The 25825-nt window shown below is 42.0% G+C and overlaps 2 protein-coding genes and 1 pseudogene across 3 annotated transcripts in view; 2 read left to right on the forward strand and 1 right to left on the reverse strand.

Annotated features, from left to right (window-relative positions):
* The window catches only part of LOC103123874 (zinc finger protein 519-like), a 138098-nt gene that overhangs the window by 38545 nt on the left and 73728 nt on the right, over positions 1 to 25825 (forward strand). The window lies entirely within an intron of this gene.
* On the reverse strand, positions 415 to 8374 carry LOC103123870 (casein kinase II subunit alpha'-like; annotated as a pseudogene).
* LOC107523161 (zinc finger protein 383-like) lies at positions 8330 to 25294 on the forward strand. 2 transcript variants are annotated; one of them, XM_060182195.1, is made up of 2 exons: positions 8330 to 8490; positions 21176 to 25294. In XM_060182195.1, exon 2 carries the CDS (start codon positions 21681 to 21683, stop codon positions 22542 to 22544), a length of 864 nt encoding a protein of 287 aa, XP_060038178.1. In that variant the 5' UTR covers positions 8330 to 8490; positions 21176 to 21680; the 3' UTR covers positions 22545 to 25294. The 2 variants fall into 2 exon arrangements, with proteins under 2 accessions (XP_060038178.1, XP_060038179.1); XM_060182196.1 differs by having other exon boundaries at positions 8351 to 8384.

Consider the following 25825-nt stretch of genomic DNA (forward strand, 5'->3'; position numbering starts at 1 on the left):
AATACAGTTTTTTTTTTTTTACCCAATTAAGTCTTTCTTGAATGTATATTGCATATATATATATATATAATTTATTAATTTATTTTTGCCTCCAGGGTTATCACTGGGGGGCGGTGCCTGCACTATGAATCTTATGCTCCTGTGGCCATTTTTTCAATTTTTCTTTTTGAATAGGACAGAGGGAAATTGAGAAGGGAGGAGAAGGGAGAGAGGGAGAGAGACAGAAAGATACCTGCAGACCTGTTTCACCACTTGTGAAGTGACCCCTCCGGGTAGGCGGGAGCAGGGGCAGGGGGGCAGGGGAGACTTGAGCCAGGATCCTTGTGCTACATTTGTACTATGTGTATTTAACCCTGTGTGCCACCGCCTGGTCCCCTTGTTCAGTTGGTTTTATTGGCAAGCATCAATGCTATATTACTCGTTGCTTTCCAGTGTTCTTTGGGCTACCATGAGACCACTAGAAAGCATAGCATTATCTGCACAGGGCTGGGACTGTGCCTTCACTACGGGGTAGAAGTATGGGTGCTCAATGGCCTCTTTGGCAGTCAATCTTTGTTGAAGCTTGTCCAGAAGATCTAGGACCTCAGGGCTGACAAGATGTCTGTTCTCACTATGTGTAAAGTTTCCCCAGATTTTCCGTGAATGTTGCCCCAGGATATCATGGAAGTGTGGATCTAGTTCTATGGGATACTTCTTCAAATACCCATACACCTCCTCTGTACCCAGAACCTTGGCAATGTGAGCAAGCTGGTCATAGTTGTCCTGTCCATGGAAGAAGGATTCCTTTCTAAAGATCATGCTTGCTCATGTACAACCTAAACTCCACATGTCCAAACTATAATTCTACATCTCATAGTCCACAAGGAGCTCTGGCCCTTTGAAGTAGCTTAAGGCTACACGGACATTGTATTCCTGAGCAGGATGACAGAACTCTGCTAGACCCCAGTCTATCAGTCTCAGCTTTTTCTTTTTGCTTATTTATTTATTTATCAGTGCTCGCACTACAAATCCACTGCTCCTGGAGGCTATTTTTCCCTCTTGTTGCCTTTGCTATTTATCATTGTTGTTGTTATTGCTGTCATTGTGGTTGAATAGGACAGAGAGAAATCCAGCAAGGAGGGGAAAATAGAGAAGGGGAGAGAAAGACACCTGCATACCTGCTTCACCGCTTGTGAAGCAACCCCTCATGTAAGTGGGGAGCCAGGGGCTTAAACCGGGATCCTTAAGCCCATCCTTGCACTTTTTGCTATGTGCGCTTAATCTGCTGCGCTAGCACCTGACCCCCTGAATTCTTTTTTAAATTAAAATATTTATTTATTTATTTACTTATTCCCCTTGTTTTTTTTATTGTTGTAGTTATTTGTGTTGTTATTGTTGGATAGGACAGAGAGAAATCGAGAGAGGAAGAGAAGACAGAGAGGGGGAGAGAAAGACAGACACCTGCAGACCTGCTACACTGCCTGTGAAACGACTCCCCAGGGACTTGAACCAGGATCCTTAAGGCGGTTTTGTGCTTTGCGCCACATGCCCTTAACCTGTTGGCTACCGCCCAACTCCCCCTGAACTCTTTTTTAAAGAATTTTTATTATCTTTTTAAAATTTCTTTCTTTTTATTATTAACTTTATTTACTTATTGGATAGAGACATCCAGAAGTTGACTGGGAAGGGAATGACAGAGAAAAGGAGAGGGACAGAGAGACACCTGCAGCACTGCTTCAGCACTTGCAAAGCTTTCCCCCTGCAGGTGGGGACCGGGGTCTTGAACTCAGGTCCTTGTGCACTGTAATATGTGTACTCAACCAGGTGTGCCACTACCGGGCCCTTTACATTGAACTCTTCACGTGCATTAACAATGTTGTGCAACCTTCACTCTACTGACAGAACACGTGACTCCCTAGAGGAAGTCCTCTTCACTGCACCCCATGATGTGCTTTTTCTCTTGGTTCTTTACCTGTTGTGTTGTCTTCTCAGAAAAAAAATGGGTTGGGGAGATAGTATAATGGCTAAGCAAAAACTTTCATTCCTGAGGCTCCAAATCTCCCAGGTTCACTCCTCAGTATCAGCATAAACCAGAGCTAAGCATGGCTCTATTTATCTCTATCTCCTTGTATCTTTATCCACTGCACCATCTCCTGGACCACATATCTCTTTGTATCTTTCTATCTCACTAAAATAAAGCAAATAATATATATTCAAAATGTAGTCTGTGCTCTTTATATACCCCACATACTGACAAAAAGACATATTGTTTTTGTCTTGAAATAGTTTTTTTGTCATTGGAAATAGAAATCCAAGTGAACCAAAACTTAGATATAAAAAATGAGGCCTATACGTGGCCTGGGGAGATAATTGAATGGTTATGTAAAAACACTCTCATGCCCGGGGGTCCGCATGGCCCAAAGGGCAAGGACCAGTGTAAGGTTTCCAGTTTGAGCCCCTGACTCCCCACCTGCAGGGGGTCACTTCACAGGCGGTGAAACAGGTCTGCAGGTGTCTTTCTCTCCCCCTCTCTATCTTTCCCTCCTCTCTCCATTTCTCTCTGTCCTATCCAACAACGATGACATCAGTAACAACAATCATAATAACCACAACAAGTCTACAAGAAGAAGGGCAACAAAGGGCGGAGGAAGAATGAACACTACCAGATATACAATGTCTCTGACCCTTAACATAGCCACTGTTTTTTTTTTTTTTTTTTCTTTTCCTCCTCCAGGGTTATTGCTGGGCTCGGTGCCTGCACCATGAATCCACCGCTCCTGGAGGCCATTTTTCCCCCCTTTTGTTGCCCTTGTTGTAGCTTCGTTGTGGTTATTATTATTATTGCCCTTGTTGACGCAATTCGTTGTTGGATAGGATAGAGAGAAATGGAAAGAGGAGGGGAAGACAGAGAAGGGGAGAGAAAGACACCTGTAGACCTGCTTCACCGCCTGTGAAGTGACTCCCCTGCAGGTGGGGAGCCGGGGGCTCGAACTGGGATCCTTACGCCGGTCCCTGCGCTTTGCGCCACATGCGCTTAACCCACTGCGCCACTGCCCGACCCCCACATAGCCACTGTTTATTTCATTGAAAATTTTTTTGTTTCAATCACCATTTCTTTTTTTTCTTTCTTTCTTTCTTTTTTCTTTTTTTTTTTTTCCTTTCAGGGTTATTGCTGGGTGTCTGCACTACAAATCCACTGTTCCTGGAGGCTATTTATTCCCTTTGTTGCCCTTGTTGTTGTTATTATTATTGTTGTTATTGCTGTCATCGTTGCTGAATAGGACAGAGAGGAGGAGATAAAGATAGACACCTGCAGACCTGCTTCACCACCTGTGAAGTGAACTTTCTGCAGGTGGGGAGCCAGAGACTCAAACCTGGATCCTTGAGCTGGTCCTTGTGCTTTGCGCACGTGCACTTAACCCACTGATGTATCCCCTGAGCCCCTCAATCACCATTTATTGTTATTTTTTAAGTTTTAATTTTTAAAACTATTTATTTATTTATTTTCCTTTTTGTTGCCCTTGTTTTTTTATTGTTGTAGTAGTTATTGTTGTTGTTGTTGTTGTTATTATGTCATCATTGTTAGAAAGGACAGAGAGAAATGGAGAGAGGAGGGGAAGACAGAGAGTGGGAGAGAAAGACAGACACCTGCAGACCAGCTTTACCCATTGTGAAGCGACTCCCCGGCAGGTGGGGAGCTGGAGACTCGAACTGGGATCCTTACACTGGTCCTTGTGCTTTGTGCCACCTACACTTAACCCGCTGCACCACCACCAGACTCTCTCAATCACCACTTCTAATAATATATTTCTAAATTTTAGGCCTTGAACATAGGCGGCTATGTTATGAGCCTTATTTTCTTTCTTTTTGAGAACATAGACAGGCAAAAGGAAGAATGTGTTTGTAACCTAACTTTTGACTGAAATGAAAATCTATAGGACTGAGTCCTGATTAATTTACATGTCCACTTGTAAAATAATTCTTTTTTTAAATTTTATTTATTTATTCCCTTTTGTTGCCCTTGTTTTATTGTTGTAGTTATTAGTGATGTCATTGTTGTTGGATAGGACAGAGAGAAATGGAGAGAGGAGGGGAAGACAGAGAGGGGGAGAGAAAGACAGACACCTGCAGACCTGATTCACCGCCTGTGAAGGGACCTGCCTGCAGGTGGGGAGCCGGGGGCTCGAACCGGGATCCTGACGCCGGTCCTTGAGCTTAGCGCCACCTGCGCTTAACCCGCTGCGCTACAGCCCAACTCCCGTAAAATAATTCTTATCAGTTTAATGCTAAAGTGAGACTCCATTTTACAAAAGGAAAGACAAAATTAAAAGAGAGAAGTTTCCTAACTAAATATGAAGATTTCTGGAAATATCAGGAAAGCCACTTAAGATTTTTATGATGCTAATTAACAAGCTGTAATGGGACAAACTGACACCAACACCAAGTACCTAACATACGGAACAAATTAATAGGGCCATGAAATTGTTATCGAAAGGAAGAAAGCAAGAAAGGAAGGAAGGAAGGGAAAGGAAGGGGAAAAAATTAGGGTAAATTGTTTTTTGTTGTTTGAAATCTCAAACCATACATAGTCTCCACATCCTGAAATATTTAGTACATATATTTTTTCCCTTTTTGTTGCCCTTGTTTTTTATTGTTGTAGTTATTATTGTTGTCATTGTTGTTGGATAGGATAGAGTTAAATGGTGAGAGGAGGGGAAGACAGAGATGGGGAGAGAAATATAGACACCTGCAGACCTGCTTCACCGTTTGTGAAGCGACTCCCCTGCAGGTGGGGAGCCGGGGTTCGAACCGGGATCCTTATGCCGGTCCTTGTGCTTTGCAGAAACATTATGCTGTCTCCCCAGCATTCTCCTTCTTCTCCTTCTTCTTCTTCTTCTTCCTCTTCTTCTTCTTCTTCTTCTTCTTCTTCTTCTTCTTCTTCTTCTTCTTCTTCTTCTTCTTCTTCTTCTTCTTCTTCTTATTGTTATTATTATTTCCCCCAGAGCCCTGCTCAGCCCTGGCTTATCTGTATTCTCCCAACCCACCCTCCCACCCCAGAGTCTTTTACTTGGGTGCAATATGCCAATTCCATTTCAGGTTCTACTTGTGTTTTCTTTTCTGATCTTGTTTTTCAACTTCTGCCTGAGAGTGAGATCATTCCATACTCATCCTTCTATTTCTGACTTATTTCACTTAACAACATGCATCTTTCTACATAGAGACCAAATTGTCATTTCTTCTGTCTTCAGGGACCCTTCCACACCCAAATTCTGCATCAGTGATGGTCAATGTAAGCTGCACAGCCCTGCCTCTTCTGAATTTATGTAAACGTTGCAGACTCACACACCCCCCACACCAGGTCTCACCTTAACATTGCCTGGCACACTGAGTTGATCTAACTGTAATGTTTACAGCTAGGACTAAAGTAGGACTGGTGGGGGAGAGCAAAGGTGATCTTTCCACAGCGTTCAACTTGTGATCTTAATCACAAGATGGTGCCAAGTAATAGATATAATTCTTGCTTCTCAAGTTTTAATATGCACAGAAATCATTTGTTGTTCTAGGACTCATACTAAGAAACCTTGATTTTGCAAGTTTGCAGTGGGGCATCTAGCACTTCCGTTGCTCCTGTTTAACCATTACCTAGATGTACCATGCTGGTAGCTTTTTGAACATTGCTAAAAACTAAATAGATTTCTTTCTTTTTTTTTTTTAAAGAATTTATTTATTCACTAGAAAGATAGGAGGGAGAGAAAGAACCAGATATCACTCTGGTGCATATGCTGTAGGAGATTGAATTTGGGACCTCATGGTCGAGAATCCAGTGCTTTATCCACTGCTCCACCTCCTGGACCACTACTAAATAGATTTCTTTAAAAGTTGTTTTTTTTTTTTTTCCTGAGCACTACTCAGCTCTTGCTTATGGTGGTGCAGGGCATTGAGCCTGGGACTTTGGAGCCTCATGCATGAAAGTCTTTTTGCATAACCATTATACTACCTACCCCTGCTCTTAAAAACTTTTTTTTTTAACTCCAAAAACAAGCAAAACCCAAAACAGTCCTTTTTATTATTATTATTATCATTATTTATGGGATAGAGAAAGCCAGAAATCAAGAGGAAGGGGGTTATAGAGATGAAGACAGACACCTGCAGCCCTGCTTCACCACTTGCAAAGCTTTCCCCATGCAAGTGGGGACTGGGGGCTTGAACCCAGGTCTGTGCACTGTAATGTGTGTGCTTAACCAGGTGTGCCACCACCCGGCCCCTCTAAACAGTCCTTTATGTGAATGAGAAACCAGAGGATACTGTTTCCAGCTAGGTACAAAGACAAGATGGGAGAAGTCTACCATTCTTTTATAGTTTCTTTTTAAGATTATTATTTGTTAATTTCATTAACAGAAAGAAGCCCCAACACCACTAAGTAAACATCTGTTGGTGTTTCAACTGGGAAACTCAGACCTGAGAATTTTGCTCTCTACAAGCTGAGCAAGTCAGAGACACTTAGCAGTTTGAAAAAACTGGGAACTGCTTATCCAACAGCAGTGATTCAATTCACTACTTTTTTTTAAAATAGTAAATCTGATAGCTAGGCATTAACAAAATGTGGAATAAGATACTGCATTGTAACATTTCTGCACAGTATATGTGAAAGTCAGTTTTATGATTTTTTAAAAAAATATTTATTCATTTATTGTTGGTATGTTTCTAAAACCCCTTCTGTTTCATTGGTTTAATCCCCCTGCTTAACACTTACATAACCACTGTTAACTAAGCACCAGCATGCCTGCAGGGCATTGGTATAATCCCCTCTGGTTCATGATGTCTTTTTGCTCCGCCCCCTCTCCTTGTCACACCCTGATTTTCACCAATCGCTCCACCCTCTCTAAGTCACACCCTGTTTCCACCCTACTTGGTTAGTATATATACAAGCTGCTTTTCTGAGTAAAAACACTTGGAATTGCTTTCCAGCTCGGCAAGTGTATCTCCTGCTACGTTAGCTCAGTAGGAGTTCCTGATCCCTCTCCCACTCAGCAGCCTAGATTGGCTCCAGTTGAGTTCTCTCGAACCCAGAGAGCACTTGCTCAAGAAGCAGCACCCTCAGGCTATCCCGGCAATTTATTTTAAATTTTTAATATTTATTTATTCCTTTTTGTTGTCCTTGTTTTATTGTTGAGGTTATTATTGATGTCGTTGTTGTTGGATAGGACAGAGAGAAATGGAGAGAGGAGGGGAAGACAGAGAGGGGGAGAGAAAGACAGACACCTGCAGACCTGCTTCACCGCCTGTGAAGCGACTCCCCTGCAGGTGGGGAGCCGGGGGCTTGAACCTAACGCCTTTGTGCTTTGCGCTTCCTATGCTTAACCCGCTGCGCTAACGCCCGACTCCCTTTAGGATGACTTTAAACCCATCTCTTCATCGAAATCACTTTTCAGCATTTCCACACAACTACACTGGAAGACAAGACATTCCAGGGGTCATGGCCTAAGCCCCAAACAACAGGACGAAGAGCATAAAGCAGCATGAGGTGGAGCTGAGACACCCGAAAAACTTTCCTTTGTTACTAAACTGAAGCAAAATGCACAGCAATCCTTTACATTTCATTTGTTGAAATTCTAGAGTCCAGTAAGGAGAAAGCAAGCTCACACTACTGTAGCCTGCACTGCGCCCCGACTCCTTGAGTTGGACCCCCAAACCCATCACCCTCCCGGGGCGGGGACAGGTCGAGAAATCTTTCCTAAGGACAAGGACTTGAGTCGAGTCTTCCTCACAAGAATCTGAAGCCTCCCTGCCCAGCCCTTGCCTGCAGAGAATCTCAAGATTGGGTCCGAAGAGCCAAGGGGAGCCCCACGGCTGAGATCAGAGGCCGAGAGCTGGGCCAGCTTCTCCAGGTCTTTAAAGCAGCCCTTCCAGACATGGCAGCTAGCACTCACCACCTCCCCACTTTGATTCCGGCCTCCCACTAATGTACACAGCCTCCCTGGGCCCCCTCCCAATACAGACACCTCCTGACCCGATGGGGAGGTGGGACACATAAACAAAAGCCGGGCAGCTGAAAATCCAGGACTTCAGGCTGCCGGCGCCGGGAGATGACGTACATGCAGAGGGGGTGGTGATCGTTCCCTGTTCCCAAGCTCTGATTGGACAGTATGCCAGTCAGACATCTGACTCCGGCCCTGAGTGGACAGCGTTCCTGCGCCGGAACCGAAATCAAGGGCAAGCGGGTGTAGGCCCCTGAGCAAGGTTGAATCTTCCGTGTGGCTCGTGTGTGACAGGGGCATTGTCCAATCAGAACCCGCATGGGGGGCGTGGCTAAGGCTCCGTCCAATCTGGAGCTTGGGTGGGCGGTGCTAGCGGCCTGCTCGGAGCACAGGCTGTAAACCTGGCGGAGGTCCATGTGCTCAAAGGTCGAGAACTTTTGTGTATTTACTTTTGCATCTCTTGTTCTTTCTCATTTGTTTCTAGGGTCTCAGGGAGGAGGCTGAGGAGAGCCCAAGCGCGGAGCGAAAGCTGGTGAGTACGGATCGCCATGGCTGGCGTCATCGGGCGGGGCTGTGCAAACCGGCCTGAAGGCGGCTGCTAGTTCTCCCCGCCTCCCTCCTGCATCTAGTCCACGAGCCGGGAGGGGACTTTGCGGGTCCTGTCCTGCCCCGACCCTCGGCCACGGGTGGGCTTAGCTTGGTGATCGCGACCCGATTTCCTGCGTAGCCACTGGCACACCCCAAAATCCTTTCCTTTTTGTCGGTGTGCGGATTGGGAGAGGAGCGGGGGAGGGTGTCTGGACTCAAAATTCTTGGCCCCGGGGCTGGGGAGGGAACCCATGGAAGTGTGAATGATCGCAAGTCGGGGATGCAGTCGGGCACCCCGGAGCCTGTCAGTGTGTCAGGTAGAGCAGTGATTGGCTTTGCGCTTACAGGCCCTATGGTTTCAGCATATGTTAGTAGAAGTGTAGAAGAAAGTGGTATGTGTTGGCATTTACCTTTGGGAGCCCAATGTGGATATTTTTTTAAAATTTCTTTTGTTGGGGGATTAATAGTTTACAGTCAACAGTAAAATAACAATAGTTTGTGCATGTATCACATTTCCACATAACAATGCAACCCCCACTAGGTCCTCCTCTGCCATCCTGTTCCAGGACCTGACTCGTCCCCGCCACCCCAGAGCCTTTTACTTGGGTGCAATACACCAACTCCAGTCCAAGTTCTGTTTAGAGTTTTCCCTTCTAATCTTGTTTTTTCAACTTCTGTCTATGAGTGAGATCATCCCATATTCATCCTTTTTTTCTGACTTAACTCACTTCACAATGATATCTTCGAGCTCCATCCAAGATGGGGTAAAGAAGGTGAGTTCACCATGAACCTGAGACTTTGGAGCTTCTGGAATAAGAAGCTCTTTGCATAACCATTATGCCATCTACCCACAATGTTGATAATTAAGGCTCCGTCACATACCAGAAAAGAATACAAAGAAATCTAAAGGTAGAGATATCTGTTTATCTAGTCTGCCTAGTTCTCTGTCTCCATGGGTAGGTAGCCCTATATTTATATTATCACAAGTTAGTAGATGATAACTCGCTGATAACCTGAGATTCAGTTCCTGCACAGACTTTCAAGTTTAGCATATAAGTTAGAGTCACTTCAAGGACTGATAGAACCCCAGCCTTCCAGATCCTTTCTCCATCAGGTATTCAGTGTTCTGCGTGGCACACTGGGGACGTTCCTTTGTTTCTTACAAGTTGATGACACTGCTAAATAAAAATAAAACAAGTTGATGACACTGCTTCATATCTAGGAAAACTTGAGAACTAGTATCTGAGAGTATATTTGTGATAGTCTTCTCCAGTCTTTATTTTTTCTTTAGTTCATGGCAAATGCAGTCAGAGCTCCCTGTTATTGTCAACTGTTTCAAGTGGACTATTTGCATTTGTGGTTATTCAGATGTCAAACTGAGGTCGTGTATGAGCTGGACTTCTTTATTTTTTTATTTTGGAATTTTGACTTTTGTCCCTCACTCAGACAGGTCAGTTCAAAACGAATTCTGGGTGTTTGTGGTCTTGAATGTAACTTAAGACTCTTTTTTTTTTTTTCAATTTAAATATCACTTTACTGAGGACATGCTGATTTACAGGATTTTTGTTGTCATAGGAGTACAGTTTCACATTTTGAAACCTAAATTCTCAATACTCAGGTCCTGAAGTCTTGGTCTATGTGAGGAATAACAGGTAAATCATTAAGTGTTGGTGCAGGGGAAGCTTTCAAGTATAGGTTTCCTTTTAAAAGAGTATTTGATCTGAGTTATTCCTGTACCTGTTGCTGTACTGTACACAGATTGAAGCTGTGCCACTGCTGGAGGGAGGAGGCAGCATAGTGATCGTCATGCAAAAAACCTTTTTTTAGGGAAAAGGTCATGCACACATTTGCATATTTTATTTTGTTCAAATAATTTTGTTGCAGGAAATTATTCCATCTCATTGTAGAAAACAAAAGATGGAGTGTGCAAAATAAAGCAAAACCAACCTTGGTTTAAGTCTAAGGTATCACTTAGAAGCTTTGGGGAGACAAGAAATGTGGTGAGAAAATGAATAAATAAATGTACACACTATCAGCATGTAGACAAAGAACGGTAGTGTTGAGACATTTAAAACTTGGAGTGTTTGAGCTTGGTTTGCTTGTTGAGAATTTGAGTACAGATAATGAGGACAGATTAGGGGAGGAAAAGTAATGAGCTGAAGGTCCTTTGTTAAGTAGTATTCCTATGTTTCTCAGTATTATAGACAAGAGACATTTTCAATTTAGCACTGATAAATTGTGATTTGGAGAGAGATGGGCAAAGGAATCTTATCAATTTTAAAATCATAAAAGACACAAACATTTTATTCAAGAGGTCATTAGCTTCAGTAACTAAGTTATAGTATAAGTCTTTTTTTTTTTTTCTTTTAGTTTTTATTTATGAAATGGAAACACTGACGCTATAGGATAAAAGGTGTACTATTCCACACAATTCTCACCACCAGAGCTCCGTATCTCATCCCCTCCCCTGACAGCTTTCCTATTCTTTATCCCTCTGGGAGCATGGACCCAGAGTCATTATGGGGTGCAGAAGGTGGAAGGTCTGGCTTCTGTAATTGCTTCCCTGCTGAACATCAGCACTGACAGGTCAATCCATAATCTCAGCCTGTCTCTCTTTTTTCCTAGTGGGGCAGGGATCTGAGGAGGTGGGGCTCCAGGACATATTGGTGGGGTCATGCAAAAGACTTTCATGCCTAGGCTCTGAAGTCCCACCCTAAACCAGAACTGAACAACAAGCCACTAACACAAGTAATATAAAGATGTCACTGGGGTCAGGTGGTGGTGCACCTGGTTGAGTGTACATGTTAGAATGCGAAAGGACCCGGTTTTGAACCCCTGCTCCCCACTTGCAGAAGGAAAGCTTTGCAAGTGGTGAAGCAGTACTGCAGGTGTCTCTCTCTCTCCATCTCCCCCTTCACTCTCGATTACTGGCTGTCCCTATCAAAAAAGAAAAAAAAAAAGATGTCACTAACCCTTTATTATCTGAATTGTCTTAATTAATTTTTTATTTTTATGAGTGGCCAGTGTTAACTTTGTGGTTTTAGGGATCAAGCTTGGAGCCATGAACCACTTCCTTATTCCTAAGTTATTTTTGTCGATAAAAGGAGAATGGCAATGGTCCTAACAAAATTCGAACACTAAATTCATGAGAATGGGAACCTGTTAGTAACTCTGGGTCACATAATCAATCTAGGTAAAACAGCTGACATATAGGTCTGTGGTGAAATTTTTGGATGTTATTTTAACTTTTATTTTTCTCATTTTCCTTTGAAATAACAGTGTTGTATAACTGTTTCCAGTAGATGTGCTGCTTTAACGATAAGACTGCTCAGCTCTGGCTTATGAACATGGGACCTTTAATTCTCCGGCACGAAAGACTTTTTTTTTTTAATATATTTTTTAATATTTATTTTTATTTATTCCCTTTTGTTGCCCTTGTTTTTGTTTTTTTTTTTTTTTTTGTAGTTATTATTGTTGTCGTTGTTAGATAGGACAGAGAGAAATGGAGAGAGGAGGGAAAGACAGAGTGGTGAGAGAAAGATAGACACACCTACAGATTTGCTTCACCGCCTATGCAACTCCCTGCAGGTGGGGAGCTGAGGGCTCGAACCAGGATCCTTTTGCTGGTCCTTGCGCTTTGCACCACCTGTGCTTAACCCGCTGTGCTACAGCCCGATTCCCACGAAAGGCTTTTTTAATAACCATTATGTTGTGGCCCTAGCCCTTTTTTCTTAATTAGTTTTGGCCATATCACTCTGGGCTGACTTTATCACATAAAAACAGAGGCAGAGAAGACGGAAAGAAAAAGAAGCTACAGCACTGAAGTTTCCTTCAGTATGGGGTCAAGGCTTGAACCTAGATCGTACACATGGAAAACAGAGCACTATCCAGATGAGCTATTTTATTTTAAAGGAGAGAGCAAGGTTTTCCATGCTTTCTCACCTTTTATTTTTATTTTATTTATTTTTTAAGATTTATTTATTGAATAGAGACAGAAATTGAGAGGAGAGAGGGAGATAGAGAGACAGTACTGCTTCACCACTTGTGAGCTTCCCCCCCCCCCCCGCAGGTGGGTGCCAGGAGCTTGAACCAGGGTCTGTTCTGTCTGGGACTCCAGAGGTTTGCATAGATGGCTTTGGGACCATCATCATTCAGCCTATATTACAAAGGAAGTTAATTTAATTCCCAGAAACCACGTTCTAGCCCCCCCACACACACCACATAGGCACACCATATACATCACCAGGGGAAGCTTCCTAAACGGTGGAGCTGTATTAGGCTGTCACTTCTGTCATGCTTTTCTCTCCCATGTGTGAGCCCCTGAGTTGGAACTCCTAGTCACCACATGGGAGCACCACATAAAGAGAATTTCACATGCAGCGGAGCAGTGTGTTATTTCTCCTTTCTCTGAATCCACTACTCTTTTACTCACAAATACTCTACTTTTAGTAGTGTCATTGTTAAGTCAGTAAAATTGACTCGGAGGGGTTTTTTTGTTTGTTTGTTTTGTTTTTGCCACGATGGTTTATCACTGGGGCTTGGTGCTTTTTTTTTTTTTTTTTCTTCTATTATACTTGTTAGGACACAGAGAAATTGAAAGGAAGATAGACACCTGCAGTTTTGCTTACTCAGATGCACCACTGCCTGGCCCCTGAATTCTGACATTTCCAAATACTAAATTTCAGTAGTGAAGTTTCATTTATCGTCTTTGTAAAGAAGCTTCTTGATTGCTGCCTTGCATAGGATCTTACATATTTAGAGATGAACATATTCACATCCTTTTTTTTTTATCTCATCTCAGGGAACAGTTTTAACATTTCAACATTACATAGAAAGTTGTCTCCAGGTTCCCATTTTGTTTCCTTTCATAATACATTAGTAGGCAAGCTTGAGAATTTCATTAATTTTATTATTGTTGTCGTTAATATAGACATAGCGGCAGAGAGTGAAAGGACCACAGGTCTAAAGCTTCCTTTAGTTTAGTGTGGGCTGGTCTGGAAACTGGGTCACACACATGGCGAAGCAGCAGAACACTATCCCTGAACTGTTTCACCAGCCTATATAATTTCTAACTTTTTATTTTATTTTCTAACTTTTAAGCTTTATTAAATGCTTTTTTAAATAAAAGCCAGTTGGGAGTTGGGCGGTAGCACAGCGGGTTAAGCGCGCGTAGCGCAAAGCGCAAGGACCGACCCAAGGATCCCAGTTGGAGGCCCCGGCTCTCCACCTGCAGGGAGTCGCTTCACAGGCGGTGAAGCAGGTCTGCAGGTGTCTGTCTTTCTCTCCCCCTCTCTGTCTTCCCCTCCTCTCTCCATTTCTCTCTGTCCTATCCAACAACAATGACATCAATAACAACAACAGTAATAACTACAATAATAAAAAACAAGAGCAACAAAAGGGAATAAATAAATATTAAAATTAAAAAAGTTAGTCTTTAAAAAAAACAGTCAATTTTATAGATGTAGCAGAAGTTTTAAATAATTATTTCTTGAAAGAGAGATACCACACCACTATTCAGCTTTCGCATGTGGTGTTGCTGAGGACTGAATCTGGGACCTCTGTGACATCAAGCATGCAAGTCTGGTATACTACCACTGCATTGTGTCCTTAATCAGTAATTTTTTGTTTTGTAAATAGTGATTGCTTTTTCTTTTTCTTTTTTTTTCTGGTCTGCAGGTTTTATCACTGGGGCTTGGTGCCTGAACTATGAATCCACTGCTCATGGAGGCTGTTTTTCTCTCGCTGTTGCCCTTGTTGTTTATGGTTGTTGTTGTCGCCATTATTGCTGTTGTCATTGTTGTTGGAGTCTCCAAATACATCTTTAGTGTTAATGTCATGAAATACTTCACCTATATGTTTGTGTATTTTACTTTCAGGTCTAATCCAGATCTTTGATCCATTTTGAGCTCGGTTTGGTGTATGGTGTTAATTGGTGGTCTAGCTTCATTTTTCTACACATGGTTGTCAAGTTCTCCCAACACTTCTTGTGTTTTTGTTTTGTTTTATTTTACTAGTGATTTAATCATGATTGACAAGATTGTGGTATAAGAGGGGTACATTTCCCACTACGAGAGTTCCATATCCCCTCCCCTCCATGGGAAGTTTCCCTATTCTTTATCCCTCTGGGAGTATGGACCAAAGATCTCTATGGGGTGCAGAAGGTGGAATATCTGGCTTCTGTAATTGCTTCTCTGGTGGACATGGGCATTGACAGGTTGATCCACTCCCCCAGTCTGTTTCTATCTTTTCCCTAGTCAGGTAGGGCTCTGGGGAGGTAGAGTTCCAGGACACATTGGCTACCACCAGTTGTTAAGTAGACCTTCTTTTTCCCATTGGGATGAATTTGAAAGAGGGGTGGTCTGGGAGGTGATACAGCAGATAAAGCACAGGACACTCAAGCAAGAGTTCAATCCCTGGCAGCACATGTACCAGAGTGATATCTTGTTTATAACTTCTTTATTAGTGATTGGCCTGTTAAATTTATTGACTTTCTCTTTTGTCAAGGTTGGCTATTGATATTACTCTAAGAGCATGTACATTTCTTCTAAGTTATCAAATTTTTTTCTTTAAGTTGTCATATTTAATTCTGTATAGATGTGCATAATAGCCTTGTATCATCCTTTGTATTTCATCTGTTGTAATGTCTCCTCTCATTTCTTAGTGATTTTACCATAGCTTTCTCTTTCCCCCTTAGTGAGTGTAGCTAGTGGTTTATTTTATTCTTTCAAAGAACCAGCTCTTTATTTTCCTTTTTGTTTCAGTTATTTTATTATTGTAGCTATTGTTGTTCTTGATGTCATCGTTATAGGATAGGACAGAGAGAAATGGAGAGAGGAGGGGAAGACAGAGATGGGGAGAGAAAGATAGACACCTGCAGACCTGCTTCACCGCTTGTGAAGCGACTCCCGAGCAGGTGGGGAGCCGGGGGCTTGAACCGGGATTCTTATCCGGTCCTTGAGCTTTGCCACGTGCTCTTAACCTGCTGCGCTACTGCCCGACTCCCAAAGAACCAGCTCTTTCTTCTTCTTCTTCTCCTTCTTTTCCTTCTTCTTCTTCTTCTTCTTCTTCTTCTTCTTCTTCTTCTTCTTCTTCTTCTTCTTCTAATATTCCCTTTTGTTGCCCTGGTTGTTTTATTGTTGTAGTTATTATTGTTGTTATTGATGTTGTCGTTGGATAGGACAGAGAGAAATGGAGAGAGGAGGGGAAGACAGAGAGAGGGAGAGAAAGTCCCCTGCAGACCTGCTCCACCGCCTGTGAAGTGACTCCCCTGCAGGTGGGGAACCGGGGGCTCAAACCGGGATCCTTACACCAGTCCTTGCACTTTGCACCATGTGTGCTTAACCTGCTGCATTACTGCCCGACTCCCCCAGCTCTTGGTTTCATTGGTCTTCCTAATGGTCTTTTTTCTTTATATATATATATAATTTATTTATTCGTGAGAGAGATAGGAAGAAAGAACCAGACATCACTCTGGTACATGTGCTGCTGGGGATCGTACTCAGGACCTCATGGTTGAGAATCCAATGCTTTATCCACTGCATTGGACCCCCTGATAGCTTTCCTATTCTTTATCACTCTGGGAGTATAGACTCAGGGTCATTATGGGATGCAGAAGGTGGAAGGTCTGGCTTCTGTAATTGCTTCCCCGCTTCTTCTTCTTCTAGCGTTTGCCCTTCTTCCGTAGCCAGTCAACAGCGTCAGGTTGAGCCTGATGTCTGCTTGTTGCTGGCTTTGAAAGTGACTGGGATCCATGTGGATTCAGTCGGCTAGGAAGGATCATCAGTTTCCCCAATAAATGGGTACTCACGGGATGCACCACGAGAAGGTCGATCCAATGCATCCCACTTCCCCGCTGAATATAGGCATTGACAGGTTGATCCATACTCCCAGCCTGTCTCTCTTTCTTTCCCTAGTGGGGTGGGGCTGTGGGGAATCGGAACTCCAGCACACATTGGTGGGATTGTCTGTACAGGGAAGTCTGGTTAGCATTCTAACTTCTGGAACCTGGTGTGGCTGAAAGGAGAGTTAACATACAAAGCCAAACAAGTTCTTGACTAATCATGAACCTAAAGGCTGGAATATTGCAGATGAAGAGTTGGGGGAGGGTCTCTGTTTTGTAGATAGCTAGTAGGCCTATTTTAGTTATATTCCAAAGGGCCTGTGGCTGTACTAGTTCTTTTGTTTTTGTTTTTCCCTGAGCCTGAAATCTGATATGCAGGTGGACCCAAGTTATTGATGTCATGATGTTACTAGCCATGATGTTACTAGCCATATGTTACTAGCCATATGTTACTAGCCATATGTTACTAGCCATGATGATGTCATGGCTAGTAAAAGGACCAGAAAGCTGGATCAGGGAAGACAGTAGCTCCCAAATAAGGGAAAGGTATATAAATATTGTTGACTGTAAACCCCATCGATTTGATCTAATCTGGAGCCCATATTCAGTTTAAGAGCCTATGTGACCTCTGCATCCCTGTAGATCTGAGCTCACATTCTGTGGTCATGGGTAGGAATGTTCCAAGCTGCCCCGATTTCAGGACCCATCTTCCTTGAGTGGAGCATAGAGCATGTTGTCCATTCTCTGCCATTGTTGATCCAAGTTGAGGGGGTTTTGTTGTTCCTGAAAGAGATGACCGGTAACAATGGAGAGAGGGATTTATTCGAGGTCTAGGCCCATAAGTCTGTTTGGGAATCCCCGTACTCCCCAACTAGGGCCCCAGCTGATGGGGTGGCCTGATAGTGACTAAAGAGTCATCATTAAAGTATGCCAGTCTCTTACCCTTATTCAGCTTTTGCAGTCCTTGCTTTGCTAAGGTTAGCTTTGGAGTGAGTGAGGGAAGTGTAATAGGAAGAAGGTGAGGGAGGTTATCTAAGTCTAAGTAGACAGTATTTCATTATAAACTTTGTACTGACTCACTGCAGACTATTGTGTACTTTTGCTTTCAGGTATATATTTTGTCCTAATTTATGTATCATGTGAACATATGCTCTATCTCATGGGACTTGGCCTATATCTAGGTTTTGGGACTTTGTTAGGAAGTGAACCACCTGAAATGGAATTAGAGAATCCTATGAAAGGAAAGGTCACAGCTGAGTAATGATGCTGAAGGGTTGACATTCCATGTCTGACATCTCTGGACACTGTCTGAACTGAAGCATGCTGAGGTGGTACTCCTTGTGTTGATTAGGTTGGGATCGGTGGATTTTGGTATGAATTGAGAAAAGCATGTAGGAAAGTGAGGCCCACCCTAGAGGTTCCAGGACTGGGGGAAATACAGGCTCTATAGAGGAAGCAGAAGGTTCTTGCTATCTTAGGGTTTAAGAAGGCAATAGATAGTTATTGCTATAATCATATTATTTGGCAATTGGGTTAACTTTGAAAAATCCCTTTGTTAGGATTTGCTGTATTATACACATCACCACCATAATTTATGTCCTTTGACAGTATTTGTATATAGCTGTGCCACTGGTTGCTTCTCTGGTCTATGCATTAAAAAGTTTGAGACATTCAATCAGTTTTCCCCTCTCATATTAATTAAATAGTGATTTATATGACTACAAATTATTAGGAGTGTACATAAACACCATTCCATCACCAAAAGACTGTGTCCCATCCCATACTCCCACCCGCTTCCCCCCCTCAGTGAAGCTGAACCCTCTACCTCAACCCAGAGATTTTTACGTTGGTGCCCTACTCCAATATTTAATTTTTTTAACAGAGTACTGATCATCTCTGGTTTATGGTGGTGTAGGGGATTGAACATGAGACCTTGAAGTCTCAGGCATGAAAGTCTGAGTCTCAGTCATGAGAGTCTCTTTGCATAATCTTTATGCTATCAAAACCTCCCCCCTTTAGTTTTTGATACTTTTATGATGGATGTGTCTTGTTTTTAGCCATGTTAAATTCCAGAATTTGTTATCTCAGCATCCTGTCTGTGTTCTGAATGTTGCCCTGGTGTGGAATGTTTTCTTTGAATGTGGTATTTGTTCTCTTCCTGTTGCATTCCTATAAATCTTAACATTTGCCTTTGTAGTAATGTCTGTTATAGCTTGTAGAGTTATTTCATTTTTCCTAAACCTTTTTTCTTTTTTTTTTAATATTTATTTATGTATTCCCTTTTGTTGCCTCTGTTGTTTTATTGTTGTATTTATTATTGATGTCATTATTATTGGATAGGACAGAGAGAAATGGAGAGAGGAGGGGAAGACAGAGAAGGGGAGAGAAAGACAGACACCTGCAGACCTGCTTCACTACCTGTTAAGTGACTCCCCTGCAGGTGGGGAGCTGGGGGCTCGAACCGGGATCCTTATGCCGGTCCTTGCGCTTTGCGCCACGTGCGCTTAACCCGCTGCGCCACCGCCCGGCTCCCCTAAACCTTTTTCATCATCATCTTGTAATTCATGATGTGTTAATTGTGTCCTCTAGTCCTAGCATTCTCTTCTGCATGGTTGAATCTACATCCTAGGATTTCTAATGGGGCTGAAATATATCTAAAGTGCCCTCTGTAAGTCTATTTGAAGTTTATCTTTCATGTTTTTTTTTTTTAAATCTCCTTAGAGATTCATTCACTTTCTGAAATTCTCCCCCTCCCAAACACCCAATTCATTTCATTGTGGGAGTGGTTTACAGTGTAGTTGTTGATACATAAAATTTCTTTTTTTTTTTTTAATTTTCTTAATATTTATTCCCTTTTGTTGCCCTGGTTTTTTTTTTTTTATTGTTGTAGTTATTGTTGTCGTTGTTGTTGGATAGGACAGAGAGAAATGGAGAGAGGAGGGGAAGACAGAGAAGGGGAGAGAAAGATAGACACCTGCAGACCTGCTTCACCGCCTGTGAAGCGACTCCCCTGCAGGTGGGGAGCCAGGGACTCAAACCGGGATTCTTACACTGGTCCTTGGCTTTGCACCATGTGCACTTAACGCACTGCGCTACCGCCCAACTCCCAATACATAAAATTTCTTATATTCCCTGGATAGATATTAGCATGTTCCTCCCATCTCCCACTGTCCTGATGTCCTTCTCCATTATATTTCGGCTCCCCAGTACCTTCTACAATACCTTCTGCCTGCTCCTCTCCCAGATTCTTTTGCTTTGATGTAGTAAAGTACACTCACTCCAAGTTTCACCTTGCCTTTTACATTTCTTTGTTTAAATTCTACCTATAAGTGAGGTCACCCAGTAACTGATCACTTTTTGATGTATCTCATGGCTTCTTTGAGATTCAAATTTTCAAAGGAGTCAACAAAAACTATTTCATTGGGAGTCCCAGCGGATTAAGTGCACGTGGCATAAAGCACAAGGACCAGTGTAAGGATCCCAGTTTGAGACCCCAGCTCCCCAACTGCAGGGGCATCGCTTCACAAGCAGTGAAGCAGGTCTGTAGGTGTCTATCTTTCTCTCCCCCTCTCTGTCTTCCCCTCCTCTCTCCATTTCTCTCTGTCCTATCCAACAACAACAACAACATCAACAACAGCAATAATAACTATAACAATGATAAAAAGGGCAACAAAAGGGAAAATAAATATAAAAAATTTTTTAAAAGAAAATCTTTTAAAAAATGATTTCATCATTTTTAATAGCTGAATATTCCATTTTGTATATATACCACAACTTTGTTAGTTACTCACTCAACTATCCTTGGGCTTCTAGGGTTGCTTCCAAGTCTAGGCAACTACAAATTTTGCTGTTGTGAACATAGATCTCTTTGGATAACTGTTTTGTTCACTTTGGGTAAATTTCCAGGAGAGAAATTTCTGTGTCATAGGGTAGTTCCAGTTCTAGTGTTCTGAGAAATTGCCAAACTGTTTTCTGTTTTCCACAGGGTTGGACCAATTTACATTCCCACCAGCTGTCTAAAAAGGTTCCTTTCCCTCCACATCTTTGCCAACACTTGTTTCTGACCTTCCTAATATATGATATTCTTATGAGTATAATATGATATCTTGATTTGCATTTCTCTGATAGTGATTTTTGGAATAGCTGGCTGTTTTTTTTTTAATTTGTTTTTATTTATCATTGAATAGAGACAGAGAGAAATTGAGAGGGGAGGGAGAGATTGAAAGGGAAAGAGACAGATACCTGCAGCTTTAGTTACTCATGAAGGTAGGGACCAGGGGCTTGAACCAGGGACCCTGTACACTGTATGTGTGCACTTAACCAGGTACGCCACCACCTGGCCCCAGTATATGGCTAATTGGATCTCTTGTCTGCTGAAAATTCTCAGTGTGCGTTCTTCATTTTTTAATGGGGTTGTTTTGCAAGTGTTTCTTTTCATGATTGTGTAGACATTGAGCAACTTGGCCTGCAAAGACTGTTTATTCTATAAGAGCACTAACTGACTTGATGCCTGACACCCATAAGAAGTAAGTCTTAAAAAAAAAAAATTAATGAAACTTTACTCAACTGGAAACAATGATTGGAAACATAATGTTATAGGAGTGTTTAAGCTTTTGCCCAGAGGATTAGATTTGTTCCAACTAGTAGCTGTTCGGTAGTGTTCAAAACATACCCATTTAATGAATATAACAAAGGTATGATTGAAATAGTTTTAAAGTTCAGTTAATTCTTAGTGAGCAATTCATGTATGATAATTAGTCTCTAATGCTTTGCATCTTGTTTTCAACAGAGGCTATTTGGTGGATACTCTGAAAGTCAAGACCAGATGATTTTGGAAGCCATGGATGGGAGATGACCTAATATAGTAAAAAGCCTCTGAATGCACTATATGTCAAAAAAAGTCTTCATGATCTGTTATTTCTTGAGGAACCAGGAAGTATCTCACACTGGACATAAGACATGTGAGGAATGTGGGCAAGCAGTTATGACTTGTACCTGAGCACTCATGTAGAAATAGACATTATAGAAAACACTAGGAATGCCAGGGTATTAGAAGAACATCTGGAGATACATGAGGAATCACAATAAAATACTTATATGTTAATTTGATTGCAATAAATGTGGAAACAAGCTCACATAACTCCTTTTTGGAGTCTTGAACAGAAAATCCTCGGGAATTAATTTTGCAGAAAAATTTTCATGTGTCCCTGCTCCTCCCACTGGTGAGAAAATCTGAATGTCAGAAATGTGGGGAAGGTTTTAGTTCTTCTTCAGCCCTTCAGTTATATGTGAGAATGCACAGTGAAGTGAGACCCTATGAATGTCAGGAATGTGGAAGATCTTTCAATCATTCTTCACACCTTCAGAGACATGTCAGAATCCATACTGGCGAGAAGCCCTATAAATGCCAGGAATGTGGGCATGCTTTCAGCTGTTCTTCATACCTTAAAGAGCATGTGAGAAGCCATACCGGAGAGAGACCCTATAAATGTCAGGAATGTGGCAAAGCTTTCAGTCGTTCTTCACACCTCCAGGTACATGTGCGAATGCACACTGGAGAGAGACCCTATAGATGTGAGGAATGTGGGAAAGTCTTCAGTCGTTCTTCACACCTCCAAGTACATGTGAGAAGACACAATGGGGAGAAGCCTTATAAATGCCATGTATGTGTGAAAGCATTTAGTTCTTCTTCATCTCTTCAGGATCATATAAGAATCCACACTGGGGAGAGACCCTATGAATGTCAGGAATGTGGGAAAACTTTCAGTCGTTCCTCAGCTCTTCAAATGCATGTGATAAGGCACACTGGAGAGAAACCCTATAAATGTCAAGAATGTGGGAAAGCTTTTAATTGTCCCTCTTCTCTTCAAGAACATGTGAGAGTCCATACTGGCGAGAAACCCTATGAATGTCAGGAATGCGGGAAAGCTTTTGGTCGTTCCTCATCCCTTCTAGTGCACGTGAGAGTGCACACTGGAGAGAAGCCATATGCATGTCAGGAGTGTGGGAAAGCTCTAAGTTGTTCTTCATCTTTTCAAGTTCATTTGAGATTACACACTGGAGAGAAACCCTATGAGTGTCAAGAATGTGGAAAAGGTTTCAGTTGTTCTTCAAATCTTCAAAGGCATATGAGAACCCACAGTGGAAAAAACCTATGAATTCAGGAATAGTAAAGTTTTAGTCATCCCTTCAAACTTGAGACTGAATATACAGTGGTTTGCAACTATCTGGATGACGGGAATGTGGGGAATCTTTCAATCCTTGCTCATCTCTTGAAAGATGTGAAAATGCACATTGAAGAGAGACTTCATTCATGAATATCTGTAATGTGGGAAAGTTCTCATCAAATCAAGCCACTTAAAAATATACAGGAAAGTGAACAGTGAAGAGAAATTATAAATGGAAAGCATACAGGAGAAATACTTACTCTTCCTTCACAGTAATGTTAGCATCCCAGATATAGAATCTTTATCATTATTCTAGAAAAATCTTTTTCTTGCTACTTCTCCCTTTCCACACACATTATAACATACAATGGGAAAAAGATCTTATTAATCTACTTGTGTGCGAATCTAAAGCTAAATATGACAACTAAGTTTTCAGAACCTCATTAAGCAGAATGGAAGGCACATATTTCAGTATTCATCTAAATGACATCCGAGGAGAGACAGACTTTACAAGCCTTTAGTGTTTTCTTTATCTGGGGGTTGGTAGGACATAAATCCATAATGAAAATGTGGGATACTTATATGCAAACCAAGCAAAAAATTAGGAGTTTGTATAGTGACATGGAAATTTACTACAGTCTTACATAGTAATGCAAAGTGTTTGATTGGCTCTTCCACAAAGGTGGGCTTGCTTGGACAGAGCTGGGATTCAACTTTTAATAGTCTTCCAACTGTGCTTTAGTCACTCAGACTCAAATGTTTCTATTCTGTTTTTCTTACCAGTTTGCAGTATTACAGAGTCACGCTAGTTTTTTGACAGGAGGACTCAGCAAATGAAATGGAGAGTCTTTTCAAAAGTGATGCTAGGAAAATCAAGTTGAAATGTGTTGGAAGATGAGACAAGTGTGCAGAAGAACAAAACAGGAACATGACATATTGCATTGCACAAAGGTCAACGTGAAATGCACTAAGGTCTTGAATGTTAGACTAGAAATCAAATACATAGGATAAAGCATTGGCAGAATACCACGTTTGCTTCAGAAATGTCTTCAAAGACTTGAGCTCAATAACAAGGGAAACAAAAGCAAGAATCAGTGTGACTGCATCAAACTAAAAAGTTTCTGCACAGTAAAAGGAACCATCACAAAAACAAAAGATGCTGCTGAGTAGAAGATATTTATACGCCCTACATGAGATAACAGACATACAACCAAAATATACAGAGAGCTCACAAAACTCAGTGGCAACAACAAAACAACCCTCCCTACTGAAACATGGGAAGAGGACACGGACAAAATCTTGAGCAGATGAGATCCAGGTGGCTAACCGACATTAAAAGAATGCTCAAAGTCAGAACTGCAAAGCAAGACAATGAGATACCACATTCTACTTGTGAAAATGTCATACATTAGCAAAGACAAAAACAAAGTCTGGTGAGGATGTGGGAGGAAAGCAACCCTTCTACATTGTTGGTGGAAATATAAATTGGGGAGTTGGCTAGTGGCACACCCAGTTAAGCGCACATATCAAGCTCAAGGGCCCAGATTCAAAGCCCCACTCTCCACATACAGGGGTCTGCTTCACAAGTGGAGCAGGTCTACAAGTGTCTTCCTCTCTTTTTCTCTCCATTTCGCTCTGACTAACCTCCTTCCCTCCCTGCTCATCTCTGTTTCTCTGTCCTGCTAAATAAAAAAATAATAATAATAATAAGGAAATATTCAAACCCTGTGGAAAAGTCTGGAGATGCCTCAGAACATTAGAAATGAATCTATTCTGGGAGTCAGGCGGTAGTGCAGTGGGTTAAGCGCAGGTGGCACTAAGTGCATGCGCTGACAAAGGATCCCTGTTCGAGCCCCTGGCTCCCCACCTGCAGGGGAGTCTCTTCATAGGCGGTGAAGCAGGTCTGCAGGTGTCTGTCTTTCTGTCCCGCTGTCTTCCCCTCCTCTCTCCATTTCTCTCTGTCCTATCCAACAATGACTACAACAATAATAAAAAAGGCAATAAAAAGGAAAATAAATAATTTTTTAAAAAGAATCTATTCTACAATCCAGCAATTCATCACCGAGGGATTTATATAAAGAAATAAAACATACCTATCTGAAGAGATCTGTCTATACTTATGTCCATAGCATCACTAGTTAAAATAGCCCAAACTTGGAAGCAACCCTGATGCCTAACAACAGCTGAGTGGTTAAGAAACTTGTGGCGCATATGCACATTGAAATTGTGCTCATTGTGAGAAGTGATAAAAGCTCCTTTGTCACACCTGAATGGAACTTGTTAAGTGAGATACGCCAGAAAGAAAAGGACCAATATCCAATGGTAATCACTGTTTGAACTTGAGACAAGGAAAGATAGCTGTCAAAATAGCTTAGTCGGATACTTTGCTACTTTGCCATGCGTATTAGCCGGGTTTAAGCCTGACCCCTCAGTGTACTGAAGGAAGCATCAGTGCTATGGTCTCTTTTTTTCCTCTGCCTTGCTGCCTCTCTGTCTCTAAAAAGAAAAGAAGAAACAAAGAAAGGAAAAAACTGAAACTTGGACTGGGTGTGTTCTGTTGGGGAGGTGGGAGGGAAGGGTGAATGAGGGGGGGTGAGCAGTGTACAGTGTAGAGGAGAACTTACGCTGGTCTGGAGAGTGTCTTGCAGACATCTGTCACAGGGAGATAAGAAATTGTACTCGTGATAACTCTCTTGTTAACCATTATTTCTCTAATAAAATGATAAAATTACATTGCTGTACATGGTGGAATGAAACCCTGTGAGTGTCAATACTGAGAGGGCATTTAGGTATGACACATTTCTAAAACACAGGAAAGCGCACATTAAAAAGGAAATATGTGTTATTAATGTGTCTTATGTATCCCATATCCGTGTAGTTCTTGTTGAAGGACATATACTGGAGAGACTGTTTGAATGTCCGTACTGTAAGAAAGAAGTCAGATATTCCACCATAAAAAAAATGGTAGGGAGTCAGGCAGTAGCACAGCGGGTTAAGCACAGGTGGTGCAAGGTGCAAGGACTGGCGTAAGGATCCCAGTTCGAACCCTGGCTCCCCACCTGCAGGGGAGTAGCTTCACAGGCGGTGAAGCAGGTCTGCAGGTGTCTTTCTCTCCCCTTCTCTATCTTCCCCTTCTCTCTCCATTTCTCTCTGTCCTATCCAACAATAACGACATCAATAATAACTACAATAATAATACAACAAAAGGGAATAAAATATTTTAAAAAATTTAAACCTTTAAAAAAATGGTAGATATCAGTCTATTGGGGACT

The sequence above is a fragment of the Erinaceus europaeus genome, chromosome 23 (assembly GCF_950295315.1).
Source record: "Erinaceus europaeus chromosome 23, mEriEur2.1, whole genome shotgun sequence".
Taxonomy (NCBI): domain Eukaryota; kingdom Metazoa; phylum Chordata; class Mammalia; order Eulipotyphla; family Erinaceidae; genus Erinaceus; species Erinaceus europaeus.

Excerpts from the sequence above, each read along its gene's own strand:
- LOC107523161 (XM_060182195.1), top strand. The coding sequence starts at position 21,681 with ATGCACAGTGAAGTGAGACCCTATGAATGTCAGGAATGTGGAAGATCT.